The 25,842-nt window shown below is 39.5% G+C and overlaps 1 protein-coding gene across 1 annotated transcript in view; it reads right to left on the reverse strand.

Annotated features, from left to right (window-relative positions):
• The window catches only part of LOC126282172 (N-alpha-acetyltransferase 15, NatA auxiliary subunit), a 282,396-nt gene that overhangs the window by 208,017 nt on the left and 48,537 nt on the right, over positions 1-25,842 (reverse strand). The window contains exons 8-10 of the mRNA XM_049981696.1: positions 23,364-23,542; positions 19,860-20,012; positions 11,533-11,661 (exon numbers count right to left, since the gene is read on the reverse strand). Coding sequence (XP_049837653.1) covers positions 11,533-11,661; positions 19,860-20,012; positions 23,364-23,542 — 461 coding nt within the window. The remainder of the gene's footprint in view (positions 1-11,532; positions 11,662-19,859; positions 20,013-23,363; positions 23,543-25,842) is intronic.

Consider the following 25,842-nt stretch of genomic DNA (forward strand, 5'->3'; position numbering starts at 1 on the left):
GGTAAGGAATGCCAACAATGTAACACATCTTTTCTTGTCTTGGATCAAGCCGCAAACTTGTAGACTTTTATGTACACTAGTCACAGTGACTGAAACCTCTCATTTGCCATTTGAGGAAATGTGCAATTAACTAACCACATACCACCATCACTGTGGGAAATGTGACTGCATCTAGGGTAGAATTTTATCGTTGTAAAAAACATCCTGATCGTACATTAAGAGCGTGGACACAGAACTGCATGGGATTTGTAGAAAGTGTTTTTGTCACTTCCAAATAGAAGGAAACATATGGTGACATAAAGGTCAGACAGTAAGCTTTACAACCTGATGACCCATCTCTTGAACAAGTTCTAGCTCTCAAGCACACTTTCAAAGTTTACCGAGCAACAGGGCAACAATTAGAAACCTGGTTGGCCACTGCTGCTGTTGGCATGTCGGACAGTAGGCATCATGCATTGGTAGACGTGGATGATGGGGAATCAGCAGCACTGCAGCCCACCTGCAAACAGGCCTCAGCCTGTGCATGCGGCACAGCAGAAGAACATTCAGCGTGATGTTCGCTTGCTCAGTCTGTTTTAAGAAATATTCTCGGGAAGACTGCCCCACTGTTGGGTGTCTTGTCACAAATGCAATGTAAGGACATATTCCAGTAGTGTGTATATCACAGTATCAGTAAATTCACAAACTCACATTGATTCATATTCGATACATGTCCAGATGATTTAATAGTCAAACTCACTGGAGGGAGATATTTCTTGAAAACTATCTTGGCTGATGCCTATCTGCAGCTTTCACTTGATGAAGAGTTGCAGCAGCTCCTGGTAATCAACAATCCTATCGGCATCTTTAAATGCAAGCACTTAGTATTTAGTGTCATCAGTGTTTCCACACTTTTTCAACTATTTCTTGAGCAATGAACGCAAAATATTCCATGCTATATACATTATCTGGATGACATCCGAGGTGCATGTCTGGAATTTTGCATATGTTGTTCCACGCACACGCAGGTTTAAAGTGCAACCTCTCAGGTCTTTCAGGCATAAACTGAATATTTGGGACACACAATTTCACATGAAGGCATCAAACAGGCGCCCACTAACAACATGGAAATGATCATGGCGCTACCTCAGACGAAGAATGTGAAAGAAATATTATCTTTTCGTGGGAAGGTTTCATACTACAATAAGTTCATCCCAACACTTCAAAGATCACTCACTAATTGAATCCACTACAAGAAAGGTACCACATTTGCTTAGACACAGTATTGCAAGACTGCATTTCAAACTTGGAAAACTTGCCTTTGCTCAGCCACGTGTTTAGCTCCCTTTCAATCTGGCAAACTGTTGATAGTGATAGCTGATGTCTTGGGCTACACTATTGGGGCTATCCTGACACAATGGTATTCTGTTGGGACTGCACAACTAATACCTGCTGTTTCAAAGACACTAATGGCACTTCAAAGGATTACTGTCTAATTGAACAGGCCTTAGGCAATATATATTCACTCAAGAAATTTCACCTCTTTTTGTATGGGGAGAAGTTTTCCCTGATAACGGTCCAAAAGCTGCTCTTTTCACTGTTTGGCCAATCGTGGCTTCCTGATAAAACTCACCAGTTGCAGCATTGGGTACTCTACTTATGAACATACAATGGTGAAATTAATTTGCTTATCATGGATAAACATGCAAATGAAGACCTTTCTTCAGCTACCCATGGGTCCCAATCCATCATACAACAAAGAACTACTTCAATGAGGCAGCACAGATCTCAGTCGATACATTTCCCATCATGGGTAAGCACATCGTGACAGCTGTGGGCACGGACCCAGTCCTACAACATGTGCATCACAAAATTCTGCAGGGATGGCCAGAGCAGCTGCCGCAAAGAAAGGTGGCTCCACTTCACCAATATTTTCATTTTTGACAACAGTTGCTTTTGGTGATGGCATTGTGGTCCTGGCTACAGAACACCTGTCCTCATACACTTTTAATTATGAAATGATATGCTGCAGCTTCTCCATTATGACCACCAGGGAGAATCCAGGACAAAAATGTTGGCACAATGCCATTTCTATGGGCCAGAGATCAACTAACACATAGAACAGATGGCCCAGTCATGCAACAAATGTGCCAAACAGCAAGCAGCTCCCACAAAGACTTTCTCACCGTGGTCTATGCCCAGGCACCTGTGAGAATGGGTCCACTTCGACTTTGCTGGTCCCTTCCAAGAAACAAATTGGCTCTTTGTGAATGAGGCATATTCCTAGCTCCCATATATAGTTAGCCTTCGGTCTGTAGCAGAGGACAGTACCATCATGACATTATTCAAAAACTTATCCGTTGAACATATTCCCCAGACTTTGGCGACATACGATAGTCCACATTTTTTGGAACTCCTGTGCTACAAATAGCATCCAAAATTGTTGGATGTGAGGTCCGCCAGTTATGCAAAACACCATTTTTTTCTCAGTACCCAAACATGTTTCGGCACCACTGTGCCATTATCAGTGGGTTTCCTTTTTCATTTATTCTGCAATGTGAACATTTTTGTTACATGATTATAAAATTATGTGCCTCTTTAGTTCAAACAACAGATTGTTTCTTTTTATAAATACCTTTACATTTGGCGTGCATGAATTTTCTGGATCACTTGTGTGTTAATTACCACAGGTAGTTTGTCATCTGCAATCAAACAATGTTGATGAGAAAGTTTCTTGCTGGGAGTTAACCTACCTTCTAGAATGTAATTTAGTTTGTCACAATGTTTTCACTCCTATATTCGTTTTTACTTATGTTTCCATGTGGCAAGCACTTCCATTCTCCGCATCATGCTGAGGTGTTGTGATGCTCACATAACTATAACAAGTATTTTCCACAAATAATGTAAAATACTTTTCACCTCACCAAAACGAAGACATTAAGTAAAAACGCTGCCCATAACCAGGCCGTCTCTCTGACTGTACATGTAGTCATTGAATGTGAAATAATTATATGCCGTAAGAATTCGAAGAAGAGAGATAACCTCAATAATTTCATGCGTTATCAATCGCTTATTATGAAAGAGATTCTCCTGTATAATCATAATGGTTTCTTCTATCGGCACATTTGCGTACAAATTCTTTACGTCGAGGGATAACAGATGACAGCCAGTCGGGAGGACCTAGTCCTGTAACAACGTAACCTGTTCTTTCCGACTCGTTAATGTCAAAGCCTGCTCAAAAACAAATTCTTTTTTCAAAATCTGCAACAGAAATCTTTGTGCAGGTTCACCTATATTCCGTCTTGCATTAACTAATGGGTAGATACGGAAACCTTCCTTATGAGTCTTAATTTGGGCCTTCAATGTAGGAATTGTAGGATTCATAACATGCAATCTTGACAAACTTTTAGGGGGAACGATAAATAAACATCCTTCAAGACAATCTTTAATTTCCCTCGCATAAGTCTCTGATGGATCTTGGTCTAACCGGTGGACGTTATTCTCTTCAAAGAATGAAAGAAACTTACCCACACATACTTGTCGATATATAAAAACGGCCCAGTTCCCTTTATCTGCGCGAGTAAAAGAGGGGGGGGGCGGGGGGGGGGGGGGGGGAGGGGGAGTAGTTTACCAGCATAACGTCCGTCTTCCACGCTGGTGTGTATTTTTTAAGCCTAATAATTTTACTTGTATTTTATAAAAAAAGTTTTCTTGCTAGAACTTCTAGCTCCGAATGATGCAGTACTGAGTGTTATATGGGCGGCCTCTTTATCTGAAATTACAGTCCTGTGTTTTTAATGTTCTCGTTCTAGTGGTATATGATACAACAATTCTGTTTACGTACTGCATCTGTGTGTTGTATTATACACCTTGTTTTCTCATTTTAAATTTACCGCCTTCATTTATATTTTACTTCGGCAAAATTTTTAGGGTAAGTTATGCACAGATGTTGCCCCCTAGTAATTCCATCTTACCAATGTCTTATGTGCATTACATTTATGAAGTTTTAGTGGGTATGTACATCCAGTTTACAATCATTTTTATCACTGCTGAATCGCAGCGCCACCTCTTGAGGTCATTCTGTATTAGGCTTCAGTACTGGCACACGATGCTGTGGCGCATTATGCTTACTACCTAACCCCCATCTCACTCTGTTACTCCTTCCTGTGAACGGGAATGCGTTATGCAGATCTTGGTGGGTCTTGCGTCCATCTACAAAAGGTAATGGTTTTACTATTTTATATTTCTAGTTTTTACTGAGTTTAACGAAGGCGGTGTTGGCATGATATATTTGACAATGCCCTTTCGCTACACTGACTAAAGGATTCTTCTAAGAAATACCAAATTAAGGTGAGTCGTGCTCGGGTAGCTCAGTTGGTACAGCACTTGCCCGTGAAAGGCAAAGGTCCCCAGTTCGAGTCTCGGTCCTGCACACAATTTTAATCTGCCAGGATGTTTCATATCAGCGCACACTCCACTGCAGAGTGAAAATCTCATTCAAGCAGAAAGTACTAGGACAGATAAAGAAATCAACTCACTAAGCAGAGCTACTGAAATTTGCAAGCTTTTGGATTCAGTGATTCCTTCTTCTGAAATAGAGTTGAAGCAGAAGGAAGAGGAGAGGAAGGAATGGTTACTGTGGAGAAACACTGAGACAGAAGAAACTTAAGAAAATAATTAATGTAAGTTAAGGCCAAGTGGATGGCGAAAACAAAGGACATGGTGTAACGCCAGTTTACACCTGCAGAGTTCTGAGCAACTGGAGTCTGGGGGAAGAATCTAGATGGCATTTGCGGTGAAACAGTGACCCAGGTCACCACTGTCATGTTGCGGAACATACTGTAACAAGATACTGTGTGTTGCCAGTGTACACCCTTTGCTTATGTCTATTCTTCCTAACTGGTAACTTGGTGTTAGCCACACCAATGTGAAAAGTCAAACAGTGTTTACGTAACAGCTGATACACGGTAAGTTTAGTCACAGGTCCATCTCCTTTTGATAGTATATACTTTTCCAATTACAAGGCTGCTATAGGTAATGGTAGCACAAAGCTAGTCTTACAGCAGGGACGGTCACAAAGGTAAGAGCCATAGGTTAGGGAAATGAGTGCAGAAGTAGCCGAAGGTCTGACAAGATATTGTGGAGATTGGGTTGAGTTGTTTGGTGGAAGAGACTAGACAGCGAGGTCATTGGTCTCGTTGGGTCAGGGAAGGAAGTCGGCCATGCCCTTTTCAAAGGAACCATCCTAGCATTTCCCTGGAGTGATGTAGGGAAATCACGGAAAACCTAAATCAGGATGGCAGGACGGGGGGGGTGGAGATTGGGATGACGAGAAGCTATTCTGTCTGTGGTGTGCAAAATCTCAGATAGAGTGGATGTCATTTCAGGACATGATTTTAAAAAGCCACTGCCGCATTGAAGTAGCTGATTGATATTTTCAAGACCTGAATAATATTGAGTGACAAGAGTAGTACTCATAAGTTGTTTTTTGAAAGTATCAGCAATACCAGGATTGGATGTGATAGCCCAGGAAATCTGCTTTTGAACTAGGCTAGAGGGGTAATTATGCCCAGTGAAGGCTGAGGTGAGAATGATGGTGTATTCGTTCAGATGCAGACTCTTTACAACTATGAAATCTGTTAAAAAGTTTCATAATTTTGCGCCAATGGTGTGTTGGAGCGAAAGGCGATTGGCATCCTTGGACATGCCTGGTTTAATGTGCAACTGCCGGAAGTTTCATTGTTGAATGTCTGTTAGTTATTGTTCAGCACTGTAGAATGTTGGATCGCACAGTTTCCGAATTTCGAGATGGCAGAGTTAAGGGAGCAATGCATCTGCATTGATGCAGGAAGCCTAAGATGGTAAGTGATTAAGCCATACTCAGTGTTGTGAATGGTACACATAGTTTTGAAATGGTCGAGCAGAAGTTTTTTTAAATATGACCCTCACTCACGACATACTTTGACGTCTATCAACAACACTCATATATATCTCACATAGGGATTGTGGATACTATTTTAGATTTAACTTCAGCATGCGCATAGACTTTTAAACAATCATTCTTTCTGCACTCCATATGTGAATAGAATGAGAAGAAACCTTAATAACTGTTTCAATGGGATGTACCCTCTGCCGTGCACTTCACAGCTATTTACAGAGTATAGCAGTAGATGTAGATACTTGTCTAAAGCATGTTGTACGATGCTCTTTATTTCTGTCCGCTGATGCTGGAGTTGAAATTTTCATGGTGGTTGTCACGTAATTTGGCATATGTCACTTGACACTCTTGCAAAACAGAATCATCATCTTGCCTTTCTTTGTATTCATACTTACAACCATATTCAATATGCTTTAATGGTTTTATGATCACTGATTCTCTGTTCTCTGTTAAGTCGAACTTTAGAGTCTGCTTGTTACCAGCAGGTCCAAGACGTTAACTTCATGAATTGGGTCTCCAATTAGCTGCTCAAGGTAATTTTCAGAGAAGGAACTTCAAACAATTTTACACGAGTCTCTGTCCCTACTATCCATCTTAATCACTTTATTCTCCCAGTCTACAGGGGGTAAGTTAAAAATCTCCAACTGAAACTAAAACAGTACCAGGAAACTTAGGCAAAATATTTCCTGTGTTTCCACTGTGTCTTCCACCATACTGTTGGTGAGGCAGAGTGACAATAAAAGCATCCAACGACCACGTTTGATTCACCTTTACACTTGCCTTCAACCAAATTATTTCACATTCTGAATCTGAACTGATCAACAGATATTATCGATTTTTTTTATTGCTATAAACAAGCCCGCAAAATAGTGCTCAACCAATCTTTGCGATAAACACTCCAGTCAGATAATAGAATATAGGTTCCACCTTATGCAAACACACTGTCTTGCGTATATATTTTGAAACAAATATACACCAAAAACTTTTGACATGCAAAAATTGTGTAACAAATATATATACAAAACATTTTGACAGGCCAAAATCACATTTTTAAAAAATCAAGGGATGTACTAATTTGCCAATGAATTTCACATTACACCATTTTGATCTGCAGATGACTAGCTATCAGTGCAGGACACCACAAAGTTGATTCTGCAAAACAATATAATGTAAAATCATGATATGAAGCAAAATGAACAAAAAATTTCTTTAGGCCTCAAGTCAGATCAGTTATAACCTAAATTACACTCACTTTTTACAGTTTTCAATAAGCACAAACACACTGATGATGGCACAGGGGTGCTGAAACAAGATTGGGCAAAATAAAAACAGTATGTTTGCAAAAAGCTGGAACCTATTGCCTACAATGAATTGCCGATTGCAGAAACAACACTTGTCCACTTTTTAAGTTAAGAGCTGATTTCCATGTTATGGTGCTCCCTCTATCGAATGAATGCAGAAACAACATTTGTCAATCATTCTTAATGGGACAAACAAGATCTCGACATTAAGAGTGAGAAGAGAAAGAACACCTGTCCAGAACTAGTGCTATTTCTACAGCCAACATTGGCTAGTCTGTTGTGTAATATCATCTCTGTGTTCACACGCTTTTTCTTTGTGAAACACAGCAATGTTAAAAACAGGGAAGATATGGATGTACATGGTGGTGGTGAAAGTAGAAAGAGAAAAAAAGGTGTAAATAATGTTGAGTATCAGCTTGAAATCATAAAAAAGGTCAGGAATTAAAGGTTTAGAGTATAAAAACTACAGTGGAAAGTTATTTTCAAAGAAAAGCATTGGTGTGGACTGCAAGTAAGTAATGTTCTAATACAGGAGGTTATACGTCAGTAAAATAGTAAACTAATGATTTATTGTGTGACTGAAAAATTGTGTAATTTTATAGATGTCGGTGAAACTGCTTTGGAAGACTTCCTGAAGAGGAAAGAAATGAAGTATTTTCACTTTTCTACAAAATGACATCAAAGGATGCAGAAGATTCTTATCTCCAAGGGCTGATTACTGTAGGTAATATTTCCATAAGACGAAGAAGAGTACCAGAAGGAGGCAACTGCAAACCAAGATGCAACAATTCAGTATTTTATTAATTCCAGCACTGGACGATCAGAGGTATGCAAGAAAGCTTTCTTAAGTATCCATTGTGCCACAAACCAAAGGTTAAGGAGGATAAGCGATCTGCTTGCTTGTGGAAAGTCTCCTAGTGACCAGAGGGGTAAAAATGCATTGGGAAATCAAATCGGTGGTGCAGGAACACATTTGATAATTGATCACATAAATTCCTATCCTCAAAAAATTACTCATCATGGCACAAGATAACATTGTTATTTAAATAGCCAACTTAATGTCAAAATCATGCACGAGTAGTTCAGATTACGACATCCCCATGCAAATAATATTAAGTACGAATTATGTAAATAAAATAGAAAGAAACTTCCACATGGGAAAAAATTATTAAAAACAAAGATTCCAAGACTTACCAAGCGGGAAAGCGCCGGTAGACAGGCACAATAAATGTCTGCTTGTGTGTGTGTGTGTGTGTGTGTGTGTGTGTGTGTGTGTGTGTGTGTGTGTGCGCGCGCGCGCGCGAGTGTACACCTGTCCTTTTTTCCCCACAAGGTAAGTCTTTCCGTTCCCGGGATTGGAATGACTCCTTACCCTCTCCCTTAAAACCCACATCCTTTCGTCTTTCCCTCTCCTTCCCTCTTTCCTGAAGAAGCAACCGTCGGTTGCGAAAGCTAGAAATTCTGTGTGTGTGTGTTTGTGTGTTTTATTTATTGTGCCTGTCTACCGGCGCTTTCCCGCTTGGTAAGTCTTGGAATCTTTGTTTTTGATATAAGTACGAATTTTATTTTAAAATATTCAAAGAACGTTTTTCACTTACATTTGGTCGACCACAAGTTGACATGTGGTACTTGTGAAGCACTTCAAAATAAATTACAAAACAAAACATTGAATGAAAAGGCTAAGAGGGTTGCCGCTGCAGAAATGATGGTTCATAAACGCAGGGATGCGAAGTTTTCTACTCATATTCGTGAAGTACAAGTATTGTGTCAAAAAGACTTGGATGTTGCAGGTATTGCCATTGATTTTATGTAAAATCTGTCCCTTCCTACCATTCCAGCTCTGGAAGTTTTCTACCTTCGGCAGCTCAATGTTAATATATTCAATATCCACAACCTGAAGACAGGATATGCAACATTCTACGTTTATCACGGAGGTGTAGCAAAGAAGAGTCCCAATGAAGTCTGCTGGATTACATATGAAACGAGTTGCCACCAAACATAAAATACCTGCATATATTTTCAGATGGCTGCCAGGGGGAAAATAAGAATAATATTATGGTCAGGTTCCTCATGGCAGTTGCAGCATCTCAGTGTTTACTAAGAATTTATCATTATGGCCCAGTCAGAGGCCATTCTCTCTTACCCTCTGACAGGGACTTTGCGGTGATTAACAGGAAAATTCGAGCTGTTGATAGGTTTTATAGCAGTTTGTAGAACTAATTGTTGCTGCAAGTACCTTTAACGAATATCAGGTTAAAGTTGTTTCAATAGAGTTTGTACTGGCTTTCAAACAATGGTGGCCTAAATATTACAAATGCAATGCCTTGTCTTTGGAAACAATGAACAGCGAAGTGCTCATGGGAAATGAGAAACAACCCTTCAACATTTCGGAATTCATGGAATTTGAATTCAACAGTGAGTGCAGTGGGAACGTCAATGCAAAATCATACATTGGAAGCCTGGTGACGTACACTTTTCGTTTACTTCTTGATTTAAAACAACAGTAACACTATTGACGGCTGCAGTATACGAAAAATGTGTACCACTAAGTGAGAAGAAAATAGCCACAAGAAATTGGACCGTATATCCCTGAAGAGCACCTATCCATCTACAGAGCTCTCTACAACTGGCCTTCAGTAGATTGCAGATGGCCTGACAGTGAATAATAGACTTGGGTACAAGCAATATTTCAATAAGCTTGCTATTTATCTGATTGTAATTTGTAGTTAAAAGTAGTTGTTCAGAACCTGTTATGTACACATAAGAATTTTGGTAATGAGAAACAATATAGCTGATCTTCAGAAACTGTTATGTAGCCTAATAATAATAATTTTTGTATTGAACTTAATACATTTACAAATAAACTGCTGAATAACACAGACTTACATTTCTGGTAACCAATTGATTTCAGAAACAGCACATGCCTACGAACTTTGCGTATTTAAATCATTATATAATCTAATCACTACATCATTGAAAATATTGTCTGGACATCACCAGAAACTGTGCCGTTCAAAGTAAAACAGAGCTGTCAAAGAAAATAGAATACTCAGGCCCACAAACTTATTTTTCCGTTTTTCTCAAAATCAACAAGCATGGACTAATGCTGTTTCTGCAATCAGTGATTCATTTTAACTGCAAAGAAAGGACACTAGTTGCAGATCCAAAAGATGAATATTCCAGTCAGAGTTTAAACAATGGAAAATCCAGGAGGGAATAATGAAATATTATGAAAAGGACAGGTCGTTACTAACCATATAGTGGAGATGTTGAGTCGCAGACAGGCAAGATAATAAAGACTGCCAAACAGGTAAGCTTTCTGTCAAAAGTCTTCCTCCTGAATGAGACAACACGCAAACACACTCACGCAAACACACTCACGCAAACACACTCACGCAAACACACTCACGCAAACACACTCACGCAAACACACTCACGCAAACACACTCACGCAAACACACTCACGCAAACACACTCACGCAAACACATTTCACACACACAAACAACTGTCTCTAGGTGTTGAGGCCAGACTGACCTCAGTAGCTGGAGACAGTTGTTGTGTATGCAAGTTGCATTTGCGTGAATGTGTGTGTGTGTGTATACATGTCGTCAAATTCAGAAGAAAGCCTTTTGGCTAAAAGCTTCCTTGTTTAGCAGTCTTTTTGTTGCATCTGTCTGCGACTCAGCCTCTCCACTATGTGGTGAATAGCAATCAACCCAGCCCGAGTTTATGTTTCATGACTATTAACATCTGGTTTCAGCCAGCTTTCTGTTCCTAGTGCTATGTGGGTATCGTTACCATTTATGTGCAAGATTCGATTGTGATAGTTCAACACTTGATGCTCTTCATGCCCTAAATCTATCGGACCTGGTAACAACACTAAACACAAACAACCAACAAACGCTGATGACCATCTACCTGTCACAGAGCATTGCAATGCTAATCACTTACATAACTGCCGAGTATGTGAGTATACGAAGTTAACGTTGAGACCCAACCATGTCTTCTCGGTGTGTCAGCTCTTGTCAGGCAGTGTAGTTTCACTTTAATGACATATTACACTAACTTTCAATGTTGAGCTTATTTGTATGCATTTTATTAGTTGCTCAAAACACTCTTCCATCCCCAGAATTATCTCCACTAATAATATAATACATCAGAGCAAGAGTATGTGTGCCTTATAATATTCTCTGGAAAAGGATAAAAACTGGATAGTCTGGTTTTTGCAACTTTTCTTTTTTATGTATCTGCCACTTGGGGCTTCACCTCAGAATACTACGTAGGCACACAAAGAGAACACAAATATTACTTACCCTATCAACCTCGTGACATTTTTTTAGGGACTCTCCCCATTTCTCTAATCTCTGGTATGCCATAGCACACTCAGTTTGAAACCACATACACTGCATTTCATTTAAGTTTTCCATTGCCGAAACACCTTCCTGGAAACAAGATAATGGAACTGACTGAGTAAAGATAGCAAATACATTACACGAATTATAACAAATGTTGATGTTAAAAATTTTATTCAGAGATGTCAATAATTCATTAACATTGGGACTCTTGGTTGTGGAACAATGTGAACTGCATACACAATACATTACAAACAATTTATCATAAGGATAAAGATAACACAAAAATAATCAGGATGATAATATAGGATTATGCCTGTAGGAAAATTAGAAACAACAGATAAGAAAATATGAATTGCTGAACAAAGAAAGCACCAACTGAAAAATGAATCAGCCAACTTTTGAGGTAATTGTGTCCACTTGAATGAATGGCCACTGCAAAACTGTGGCTCATACCAAGGTTAAACATTTGGTGGCACAACATACTGCTGACCATAACATGCTTGTCTTCAATGGCTGTTTCACAGCCTACGCCATCTGATCTCCCTTCCTCCATTCATGCTTCTCTGAATTACATAGAAGAGAACTGTCCTTAAAATACATCCTGTGATCCCACAATTTTGCTGGTCTTGAACTCCACTATCCCCATTTCACACTCATACTGCCCCCATGCATCCCACTTCACTCCATTTCATGGTCTACTTCTACCTTTGGTAACTTCACAACTCACTTATCCATGCACTACATGCACCTTCTCCTGTCCGCACTTGGGCAAACTGACCAGTGCCATATTCCTATCCCATTCCCTTGCTATCTCCCTCACAACAATCAACCACCCCTTCTTCCTCTTACCTGCCTCTCTGTTCCTCTCATCACCCTAGCTGTCATGACCGCCACACCAATGGGCAACAGCACACGATAGTTATTTAGTTAGCTTTGGAGGTGGACATTGTCTAAAAGCTCATCACCATTTTCAATCTAGCTTATAAGCATGTCAACTGCTCAACATATCATATCCGTTATATGATTGATTAGCAGCAACCTTTACTTCTATAATTTTATTTCTCCCAGAAGTTTCCAGTATCACATAACAGTACAAAACCTAATTCACCTGTCAAAGTTTATGAAAATATTATATTGTTGTTGTGGTGGAGGGGGAGGGAGGAGGTGACGTTCAACAACAAGATTATCACTGTATGTGCTAAAATATTTTGCAATCGATGTGATTAAAATTCATTCATACACTCCAGTGCCCTACATTCAGCCAACACGGGGCCAAGTACGGTAGTTGTCCAATTTCGCACAGAACCTATCACCACCACCACCACCATCATAATCATGTAATCAGTTTACTCATCAATGAGTATCATGACATGATTTCTCATTCATTTCTTAAGTAACTGAATCTTTGAGTATGTGTCTTAATCCACAATGATCTTCAGATCATCTTAATACAATGTGAAGAGGAAGTCTGGTAATCTTCTTTGCTTGTATCGAGCATCTTCTTGCTGCTCCTCTTTGTGGTCTTCTGCCTTTGATTCTGCCCTGCAAGAAGATATATTCTGAATTATCCCATTATCTTCTCGAAACGTGTCCAAAGAACTGGAAGTGTCTTTAATTGATATGGAAAGGTAAAACTTCTTGTTATGTTAAGCTTTTCTGTTGTAGAAGATTTGCTTCTCCTTTCTGTTAATCATATATGTTACCTTCTTCTGCCAACACAACTTCTCGTAGGCATTAATTTGGTTCTTGTTACTTGCTTTTACTGTACAGGTCTCTCAGCTATACAAAAACACAGTGAACACAAATGACTATCAAGTGTATCTTTGGTGTTTTCCGTATTGCTCTGTTCTGCCAGATCTTAATGAATTTAACCATGTACACTGCCTACAATGATTCATCATTTCATTTCCATTATCATACTTCCCTGGGTCTGTGATTAGAAATGGTAGATATTCACAATTCACTACATCCAGATGCTTTAAGCAACCTACAAGTCAGATCTGATCTAAATCTTGGTGATAAATAACCATTAGTTTGGTCTTTTTTGTATATATTTTTTGAGCGAAATGTAACTAATGAACTTCATTCTGGAGAACAGCAATCCACATATCCCTTTTTGTCTATGTCTATTGTGTATCATACAAGTAAATGTAATATTGTTTTTTAAAGTGTTTGCACACATGTAACTAAGGCGAAACCAACCCAGTATTTACCTATGTGGATGTGGAAAACTGTCGAAGAACCACGTCCAGGTTGGATGGTGTTAAGAGCCCCGTCATTAATTCAGAAGGTAGATTATATCCGGAGCCAATGCACCTCCATGTATCCCACAAGTGCATGCTTTACTGTGCATGGTTATCAGTCAGGGTAGTGTGATTCTCCTTTCTTCCTTGTGCCTTTGTCGCACATCAACGCAGGGTGGGCATGGTTATTTATGAATTCAGCATGTTTATTTTTATGGGTGGCCACATGTCCTCCTAGTGACCATGACATTACCCTTCAGAATGAAATGTGTTTATCCCAGCTGATTGTGTGTTAATAGGAAAGTGAATGAAAGTTTTTTCTAAAATTTTGGTGAATCGTGTAACTGAGGCAGGGGTTGGGTACCAGCCCAGTATTCACATAATGGGATATAGGAAACGACCTAAAAATCACATCCAAGCTGAACCTCATTGTTAATCCACTGGACGGATTCAACCTGGCACACGCACAGCTCCCCATCTGGAAGTGGTGCTGGAACATGCATGGCTGGCTGGATGGGTGGCCTAATGTGATTAAAATGTATGAATTACAGCATAACCCTGCTTTTATGTTCCTGGAATTAACATTTTCCCGCTGTTTACCTAACTTTATTACACATGCCAAATTTCGAAAGATGATTACATTACAAGAGAGGCCGAATAACACACATGCAAACATCATATAAATGCAAATATCTACACTTGACAGTGACATTAAATTCGTAAAATGTGTCAAAATATGTAACAGGTGCAGTGTTTCATGAAATTAAGTCATATGTTTCTATTTCATAGACAGGCAGACAGTTAGTTGGTTGCTTGTTTGGTTTCTGGGTAGGGACCAAACAGCAAGGTCATCGGTCCCATTGGATTAGGGAGGAATGGGTAAGGAAGTCAGGCATGCCCTTTCAAAGGAACCATCCCGGCATTTGCCTGATGCGGGATGTGGGCTTGAACTGACATCCTCCTGAATGGGAGTCCAGTGTGCTAACCACTGTGCCACCTTGCTCAGTCACAGACAGTTACCAGTTCCAGTTACATCAGCAGTTAAACATAGTACAAAATTCAGATAACTTTTATTAGATAATAAACAAGTTCCTGGTGAATATTTTGATACCTGATATGTACATATATCACACATAAACTATGAAATTTAAGAGGGGGATCCTATACACAACTTTTATAGCTTAATTTTCCACGTTTTACACCTTTGAGGTCCTTGAAGAGCATAAAAGTGAGATTCCGCTGACAAGACAAAATCTGAACTAAAAGTCCATTCCATCCATACTCAAACCAATGGGATTTTAAAACATGACTACTCTACTTATTACAACCACCAGCCTTTTGGACATACATAACTCTCTGGATGGAATCATATGATACCATCTGTGTCAATCTTGAACTCTGAAAAATGCACAACTACGTGTGTCCATAACTTCTTTTGGATATCCCTCTGTTTACAATGCTTAGATCACTACAAATTATTTCTTTATGGTCTGCCTGCTTAGCTGAGTGGTAACGTGCTTGCCTCCCATGCAGTGGGCCCGGGTTCGATTCCCAGCCAGGTTGGAGATTTTCTCCGCCCATGGACTGGGTGTTATGTTGTCCTCATCACCACCGATGCAAAAGTTGCCCAATGTGGAGTCACCTGCAATAGGACTTGCACCTGGCGGCCGAACTTCCCCAGACAGGGCCTCCCGGTCAACAATGCCATATGATCATTTCATTTTTTGTTTCTTTATGGAACACACACTCATCAAACAGCCAAAGTATGGCATGGGCTATATGTCCTAGCATCTTCTAATAACGTCCAATTGCTCAGCTGCATCTCAACCACTAGAGAAATTATGCGACCATCTACATCTACACGACTACTCTGCAATTCACATTTAAGTGCTTGGCAGAGGGTTCATCGAACCACAGACATACTAGCTCTCTACTATTCCACTCCCGAACAGCGAGCGGGAAAAACGAACACCTAAACCTTTCTGTTCGAGCTCTGATTTCTCTTATTTTATTTTGAAGATCATTCCTACCTATGTAGGTTGGGCTCAACAAAATATTTTCGCATTCGGAAGAGATAGTTGGTGACTGAAATTTCGTAAAAAGGTCTCGCCGCGACGAAAAACGTCTATGCTGTAATGACTTCCATCCCAACTCGTGTATCATATCTGCCACACTCTCTCCCCTATAACGTGATAATACAAAACGAGCTGCCCTTTTTTGCACCCTTTCGATGTCCTCCGTCAATCCCACCTGGTAAGGATCCCACACCGCGCAGCAATATTCTAACAGAGGACGAACGAGTGTAGTGTAAGCTGTCTCTTTAGTGGACTTGTTGCATCTTCTAAGTGTCCTGCCAATGAAACGCAACCTTTGGCTCGCCTTCCCGACAATATTATCTATGTGGTCCTTCCAACTGAAGTTGTTCGTAACTTTAACACCCAGGCACTTAGTTGAACTGACAGCCTTGAGAATTGTACTATTTATCTAGTAATAGAATTCCACCAGATTTCTTTTGGAACTCATGTGGATCATCTCACACTTTTCGTTATTTAGCGTCAACTGCCACCTGACACACCATACAGCAATCTTTTCTAAATAGCAAACCAAAAGCAAACAAGGACACATTTAAAAAAGTGCCTCCCTGTGTGTACATAGTTGAGTGGTATAATTTACAAAAAAATTAAGAGTGTTTTAGAACTATACTTCATTGTGCACTAAAATTTACCAGTGGCATGAAGAATTTTTGTTAGGGACTGTGAGTGTGACATGTTGTTCTGACAAAGAGATATCTCACTTTTCCAAGCTCTCCTTTGGCTGTCAAAAGATGTTTGCACGTTGAGGGAGTTAGTAAGTCAGTAATAATCTCACTTTCAGGAGGTGTTTTATGATTTATGCAGACTGGAGTTGTACCGATCATGTGCTTCAGTGAGGCAGGCCACAAATGTACTCTTCTATCTGCTGTGTGGCATAGTCTACCCTGTGGTGCTGTGGTAAAGGGCATGGAGGGAGTGTGATCTCCATAGAATCAAAGAAATGCTCGCCAGAGACAAATGACGCTAAAATATATTTGTACCAGTTGTTATTGTCATGATGGACTCTGATAAATGTACATTCTCTTGTCTGCTTGGAATATATGCAGATGCACTCTATCTGTCATTATCTTTAATTATATCCTACAATCAATACAACGAGTTCAAACTAACCTGGTGTATTATTCCAGAGGATACACTGAACAATAGAAATCTCTTTCAGCACCTTTTGATGCTAAGGAGAAGGAGACAACTGAAAGAGTTAATCTATGGTTAAAGGGGCACTGATTAACAGGACCCTTTCAATACTAGAAATATGGTGACAAATAAATAAAGTCCAAGTACTTTGAAAAATTAACCTAAAAAATTCCACAGGTCTATTAATGAATTGTTTTGCCCGTCAACACCTGTCACCAAAATAGAAAAAGTAGGAAGAAATACTTCAATGCACTGCTGGAAACCATATGGGGTGACAGCAACTGCATTACGGAAGAAAATGAACTGCAAGTACCACCTAGTGAGAAGTAATCTTTTCTTGCATGTGGATATAAGACATTCCAAGCATTCATTTACTGTATTATCCAGAGATCTAACAAACTTATTTCGAGGAAACACTCACGAAGACATATTTTGGGGTGACTCATCACTGAGGAACAGGGTGTTTGTTGCACAAAAGTGTGTAATAAGGATAATTTGTTGCCAATGAAGAATCACAATTTTAAAACAACAATAACAATCCTGAATATAATACTGGAAGGAGAAATGACTTACAATATTCTTCATTCAACCTTACGGTAGCATAGAGAGTAGTGAGTGATTCCAGTATAAAAATCTTTGACCACTTATCCAGTGATAAATAATGTAATACTGTGAAACAATTACTAACAAAAGAGAGAGAGGGGCTGGCCAGTACTTACCTCAGCTCAGTACAGCCGATAGAAACACAAAAAACAAACGAAAATTTAAGTTCCTAGCTTACGGAATAAATGTTCCTTCATCAGGGAGGAGAGAGGGGAAAGAAAGGGAAGAAGGGAAAGTGGATTTAGTTACTCACAACCCAGGTTATGAAGCAACAGGGAAAGGAGAACAGGGAGGGTAGCAAGGATGGAGGCATGGTTGTCAGAGGGAAGCCAGAGATATTCTACTGTAGGTGCTGTGCCAGCTTCAAACCAAAGAGGATGCATACAGAAGTAAAGAGGTATATAGTATAAATATGTAGGATGAAAAGATGCACGAATGGCTAAAGAGGAAAGGGAAAGAGGAGAAGACTGAAAAGTAAATGGGAGTGATGTTGTTTAACGTAGGTTCAGTAAAGGGGGATGGCGGGATGAAAGGATGTGCTGGAGTGCAAGTTCCCATCTCTACAGTTCAGAGGGACTGGTGTTGGGTGGGAGAAACCGGGCGTTCACTTGAGAAAGTCATATCCCTGGCGGAGTAATTTATTGATGTATTCGAGGCCAGGATAATATTGGGTGACAGACCTCGAATACATCAATAAATTAGTCCGCCAGGGATATGACTTTCTCAAGTCAACCCCTGAAATGAGATCATCCCTTGACAAAATTCTCCCAATACCCAGAGTTGCCTTTCGTCGTCCCCCTAACCTCCGTAACATCCTTGTTAAACCCTACAATATTCCCAGACTACCTTCTCTACCCAGTGGTTCCTACCCCTGTAACCGATCCCGCTGCAAAACCTGCCCCATGCATTCCCCCACAACCACCTACTCCAGCCCCGATACTGGTAAAACATACACAATTCAAGGCAGGGCCACGTGTGAAACTACACATGTCATTTATCAGCTGACATGCCTGCACTGCACAGCCTTTTACATTGGTATGACAACAACTAAACTGGCTGAGCGCATGAACGGACACAGACGAACTGTCCACCTAGGAGATGTCCAATACCCAATAGCGGAGCATGCCCTCCAGCATAATTCTAGGGACCTAGGAACCTGCTACACCATTGTGCCATTCGGCTTCTCCCACCCAACACCAGTCCCTCTGAACTGCGGAGATGGGAACTTGCACTCCAACACATCCTTTCATCCCGCCATCCCCCTGGACTGAACCTACGTTAAACAACCTCACTCCCATTTACTCTTCAGTCTTCTCCTCTTTCTCTTTCCTCTTCAGCAATTCATGCATCTTTTCATCCTACATCTTTATACTATATACCTCTTTACTTCTGTATGCATCCTCTTTGGTTTGAAGCTGGCACAGTACCTACAGTAGAATATCTTTGGCTTCCCTCTGACAACCATGCCTCCATCCTTGCTACCCTCCCTGTTCTCCTTTCCCTGTTGCTTCATAACCTGGGTTGTGAGTAACTAAATCCACTTTCCCTTCTTCCCTTTCTTTCCCCTCTCTCCTCTCTGATGAAGGAACATTTATTCCGAAAGCTAGGAACTTAAATTTTCGTTTGTTTTTTGTGTTTCTATCGCCTGTACTGAGCTGAGGTAAGTACTGGCCAGCCCCTCTATCTCTTTGTTGGTAATTGTTTCACATCTTTATATGAGATTTTCCATTAATTAGTTAAATAATGTAATAGGTAATAAAATAACATGAATCTCAAATAATTGAAATAATATCTAACTGACCATTCCTTCTACACTATAGACTAATTTCTGAAAGTAATATAACATGGACTTGAGTGGTGAAGGAAGGGGGGGGGGGTTAACACTGGAAATTGCTGATAAGGGAAGTGTAAACTGCAAAAAATGTGTTTAAGACACAAATCACTCATCCTAAGAACAGTGGTAACACCCATTTGCAAGCAAAACTGCACAAGTTACCAGGAGAAACATTTGAAAGATCAACTTTTCAAGGTCTAAGAGAACTTGGATAAAGCGAGGAATCAGAATATCAACATAACAATCAAAAACACACAAAAAACAACAAAATATTGCCTACTTTTGATTTGTATACTTCTTTAAGCAATATAAGCTCTACATGAGAAACATCATTACAAATTTGTAATCAACACAAATTAGTACATAACTGCTACAAACCCTTGTGAATTTTGAGCATGTTTCCTCTGCTTCTTTGATTAGGTTCGCTCTCAACATGTACTTGGCGCATTTGGAGTTTATGTATCGATCTGCTGTATCCAACCCTTGTGCTTCATCCAGCCACTTGTATGCCTCTATTACATCTCCACCATGCTATTGAAAGTAACATTTAAGATAAGAAATTACACATTACAAAAAAATTACAAATTAAGTTTCTTTTACAAAACATTATATGAGAAACATGTTTTATGAAGTATGTTACTAAATGAGCCATGTTGTGAAATGTTAACAAGACAAACATAAACTAAATACATTCCTAGTACTTTAGATACACATTTCAAGCCATAAAGCATCAGTAGCGCTCCTAGATTTCAATATCGTAACGAAACAAGCACACACAATGTTTTCTTATAATCAGAGCCAGCAATAACTAATTTATTTAATACATTTGCTGCAGGCTAGCACTAACAGAACTGGATGTGTTGTTCATGTGGATGCATATAAGCATCAGCTTTTAGTGAATGTGTTAACTGTGGCCATGCTGGTCATTGTTTAGGAACTGTGACTGTGTGTGGAATAATTACTTGTATTTTTCTGCCACCAGTCACATTTATTTATTATTTGCTTAATTTGACACACTGCAATAGATTTCAAGCATGTTCCTCGCATCATCAAGTGTTTATAACTTTTTGGAACATTGTTCCAGGAAAAACTGTGATTTTACACTATTATAACTTATTTCAATACACACAGTTGTCATCACATTTCAGTTGTTTGTTTTTATTTTTAGATGATTGATTTTCATCTTATAAGAGATCATCTTCAGATCTTACATGCCTTTATTACCATAGGAACCATTGGCGTGGAACAGGTATATCACTGCAGGTGTGGAGAACACTCCTCAAATGCAACTTAAATGCGGTCACAGTTGTGTTTATGTATAAAGATGTTACTTAAAGATAAACTTAGTTGAAACTAGCCTAGGACTGTTTTGTTCACTGTCCTTGTGCTGGAGTGGCTATGTGGGTATTTGGGGGGGGGAGGCAGCAGGTAGTATGTGGCCAAAAATCTATAGTTGTCTTCTGCTATCATGAAGCTATGCTCCATTGTTGTGACTGATACCACATGCTGAGTAAACATGCTCGAAATGCACTACGATTTGTTAAATATAACATAAATGAATGTGGCTGGTAGCATAAGAATAAAAATAACTGCTAATTTAATGTCATTTCTTTATTCGACTATAATAGCAGTTCAATTAATAAGCTGTACTCAAGTATTTGTGTGTGTGAAAAAAATCACATAAAGAGATTGGGAGGGTTGTAAAGATATACTGCTCAAGAAACTAATGCGAGAAACGATCAAACAATGATCAACAGTTTTGCTCTTATTCTGATGACATTTACACATAAGAATAGAGTCAAGAACTTTATTGGAGAATCCAAGGCATAGAAGCTGTCACTACCTGTCTTTTTATTTATTTCAAATCTAATGTCAAAATAAAGATGCTTACTCTGTTCAGAGAACTAATATATTTTTACTGTAACATCAAGAGGAAAACTGACTGAATCAGACACAATAAGCAGTTGGGCAATATACATATAAAAGAACATACACTACTGTTATTATGTTACGTGATTAACACTGAAACCAGTAGAACACTGAAAAATGAAATATAATAATAAGGGTGTCACAAAACCAACAAATTATTTTACTTCTGCTCGAGTGAAATTAGAATTATGTTTCCGGAATGAAACTTCCACAAGCTATGCAAATCTCTAATGATCAATAGTAACAGAACACATCTTACATTTTGTATGTAATAGCTCTTCGGAGCAGGGTGTTTTCTCCGACAGACTGAAATATGCCATTGTAAAACCATTGCATAAGAAGGGCGATATGTCGGATGTCAACAACTATCGCCCAATCTCTCTTCTGACAGCTCTGTCAGAAATTTTTGAGAAAGTAGCCTCCCATATTTGTAAAAATAAAGTACTAACAGAATGTCAGTTTGGTTTTTAGAAAGGCTTTTCAACAGAAAATGCTATATACGCTTTCACTGATCAAATATTAAATGCTCTGAATAACCAGACATCACCCATTGGTATTTTTTGTGATCTCTCAAAGGCCTTTGACTGTGTGAATCATGGAATTCTTTTAGATAAGCTAAATCATTATGGTTTGAGGGGGGCAGTGCACAAATGGTTTAATTCATACTTAACTGGAAGAATGCAGAAAGTTGAAATAAGTGGTTGATGTAATGTTAAAACAACAGCTGATTCCTCAAACTGGGGGGCTATCAAGTACGGGGTCCCACAGGGTTCGGTCTTAGGTCCTTTACTGTTCTTGATATACATTAATGACTTACCATTCCATATTGAGGAAGATGCAAAGTTAGTTCTTTTTGCTGATGATACAAGTATAATTATAACATCCAAAAACCAAGAACTAAGTGATGTAATTGTAAATGATGTTTTTTACTAAATTATTAAGTGGTTCTCAGCAATCGGACTTTCTTTAAATTTTGATAAAACACAGTATATACAGTCCCGTACAGTAAATGGCACAACTCCAGTAATAAATATAGACTTTTAACGGAAGTCTGTAGCTAAGGTAGAATTTTCAAAATTTTTAGGTGTGTCCACTGATGAGAGGTTAAACTGGAAGCAACACATTGATGGTCTGCTGAAACGTCCCGAGTTCAGCTACGTATGCTATTAGGGTTATTGCAAATTCTGGTGATAAGAATCTCAGTAAATTAGCTTACTGTGCCTACTTTCATTCACTGCTTTCGTATGGTATCATATTCTGGGGTAATTCATCGTTGAGTAGAAAAGTATTCATTGCTCAAAAACGTGTAATCAGAATAATTGCTGGAGCCCACCCACGGTCATCCTGCAGACATCTATTTACGGATCTAGGGATCCTCACAGTATATATATTCACTTCTGAAATTTGTTGTTAATAATCCAACCCAGTTCAAAAGTGTGCATAGCTATAACACCAGGAGAAAAGATGATCTTCACTATGCAGGGTTAAATCTGACTTTGGTACAGAAAAGGGTAAATTATGCTGCCATAAAAGTCTTTGGTCACCTACCAAACAGCATCAAAAGCCTGACAGATAGTCAACCAACATTTAAAAAATAAATTAAAAGAATTTCTAGATGACAACTCATTCTACTCATTGGCTTGATTTTTAGACATGAATTAAGGGAGGGGAAAAAAAAACTAACTTAAACATTAATGTCATGCAATATTTTGTGTAATGTAATATCTTGTACAGACATCTTTCATTAACCTGACACGTTCCACATCATTACGAAGTGTCGTATTCATGATCCATGGAACAAGTATTAATCTAATCTAATCCGTCAGAAATTTTATTTCTATTACTTGTTTTTAATAGACCCATTTTTCATGCTGATTTTCAAGTAGTGTGTCACATGGTTTCTAAACCATTCATCTATTCATAAAACGGTCAAATACATATACAAAGACTTACCTTGTAAATCCGACCTTTTGTTACAAAAAGTTCTATAAGAGTAGGCGTATGGTCAATGGCAGCATCAATGTAATAAAGTGCCCTTTCTGTGTCCCCTAAAAAGTCATAATGCTGGGCTAAGTAATAGTATGCCCATAAAAGGGCTGAAGCAGGCTCCTTAGGAAGATTTTCTGCAACATCTACAATGAAAGACACAAAATGTGTAATATTAACAGACTAAAGCAACAATAAAAATATAGTGCAAACCCATGTTCCATTTAAAATTGCTTGATAGCTGAAGTCTATCACTTGGCACTGCAGTATTGCCATGTTGGTTACTGCTTGGTTGAAGGCGACACAAACACAGTGGATCACTTGACGAGTGCTAAAATGCTGTTCATGTAATATGGAGCAATGTTGTAAGCTGCTACCATTAGGTATGATTCGAACACGAGATGCTTTGTCAGCTTAAATGACTTATCACTGAACTGCTGCAGACAACAAATTCTGTAGCCCTGAATTTACACTCGAGTCCTGTCCTAATCACAACCTGTTGACGTGCGGAGCGGTCAGTGACCTGTAACAGAGCTGTTAATCATGCTCGCTTTGCTGATAGCAATTAAAGCTGACCTGTGCGAGCAAACTCAAAACATATAAAATTCAGTTCCAGCACTGAAAGGAAACTATAAGATGTCACATTTTCTACGCATGCTGAGGCAATACTGACTGATGACAGTCCTGGCTGGAACTCATTTACAGGTTATATGTGACACAGACAGATTCCAAATCAAAAAAGTATGGCACAAAGAAAAGTAAGAGTGAATAATAAAGTCACATAATGATGAAAACGATATGACAAAGATTAAAAATAAAAAATACATGCTGAAACTAATTAACTAAAAATAATAACAATCATTTTGATTAAGATTTAAAAATACGTAAATATTATCATTCGACGGGATTCAAATCCACGAACTTCTGTATCTCAAGATGAAACTTTGCTACTGCTACAGAAAGCCTTTAAACCAAACTATTATATTTATTTATCTCTAGAACAAGTTGCAACACTCATTTGCAATATAATAGAATTTCCTCGGATGTGCGTATTATAACTCATAATCTACACATCATCATGGACAGATGGAATACACCTGAGAAATCACTTCACCATCCATGCTTCACAAAACTTCATTTGTAAAAACACCACCCCTTCTGCTGCCTTCAAAAAGTTCGGTTTCACATCACGTCATATGAAATTTACCTACTGTTAGCTGATCTCTGTGATGATGGTAACTCGATATGTGAAGTCAAATCACATCTTGCGCAAAAGAATCCAGTAGTTTCTGGCTTGTGGTGTGTGCGAAATGTGTGTTCTTTTGTTGCCTTCATTGTGTGTACAGTGTGTTAACTGTAAGACGGCAGAGTTGTGAGGGGAGTGTGGGGAGAGGAGGAAGCCAGCATAGGCTGGCAAAGAGAGAGAAGCAGTTTGGGGGGGGGGGGGGGGGGCAAGGCACGGCTTTGCAGTGCTGGTACTACAAATTGCGCGTCATGCTTACACGAAATCAGACGAAAGGCCCCATTGTAGCTGGTTACCAAGCCCCCACAGAACGTATCTCTGCCTACGTAGATCAACACCTTCAACCCATTACATGCTGTCTCCCATCCTTCATCAAGGACACCAACCACTTTCTCAAACGCCTGGAATCCTTACCCAGTCTGTTACCCCCAGAAACCATCCTTGTAGCCATTGATGCCACTTCCCTATACACAAATATTCCGCACGTCCAGGGCCTCGCTGCAATTGAGCACTTGCTTTCACGCCGATCACCTGCCACCCTACCTAAAACCTCTATCCTCGTCACCTTAGCCAGCTTCATCCTGACCCACAACTTCTTCACTTTTGAAGGCCAGACATACCAATAATTAAAGGGAACAGCCATGGGTACCAGGATGGCCCCTTCTATGCCATCCTATTTATCGGTCACTTAGAGGAAGCCTTCTTGGTTACCCAAGCCTGCCAACCCAAAGTTTGGTACAGATTTATTGATGACCTCTTCATGATCTGAACTCACAGTGAAGAAGAACTCCAGAATTTCCTCTCCAACCTCAACTCCTTTGGTTTCATCAGATTCACCTGGTCCTACTCCAAATCCCATGCCACTTTCCTTGACGTTGACCTCTATCTGTCCAATGGCCAGCTTCACACATCCGTCCATATCAAACCCACCAACAAGCAACAGTACATACATTATGACAGCTGCCACCAATTGCATATCAAACAGTCCCTTCCCTACAGCCTAGGCCTTCGTGGCGAATGAATCTGCTCCAGTCCTGAATCCCTGAACCATTACACCAACAACCTGAAAACAGCTTTCGCATCCTGCAACTACCCTCACGACCCGGTACAGAAGCAAATAACCAGAGCCACTTCCTCATCCCCTCAAACCCAGAACCTCTCACAGAAGGACCCCACAAAAGTGGCCCACTTGTGACAGGATAC

Source organism: Schistocerca gregaria, chromosome 7 (assembly GCF_023897955.1).
Source record: "Schistocerca gregaria isolate iqSchGreg1 chromosome 7, iqSchGreg1.2, whole genome shotgun sequence".
NCBI lineage: Eukaryota > Metazoa > Arthropoda > Insecta > Orthoptera > Acrididae > Schistocerca > Schistocerca gregaria.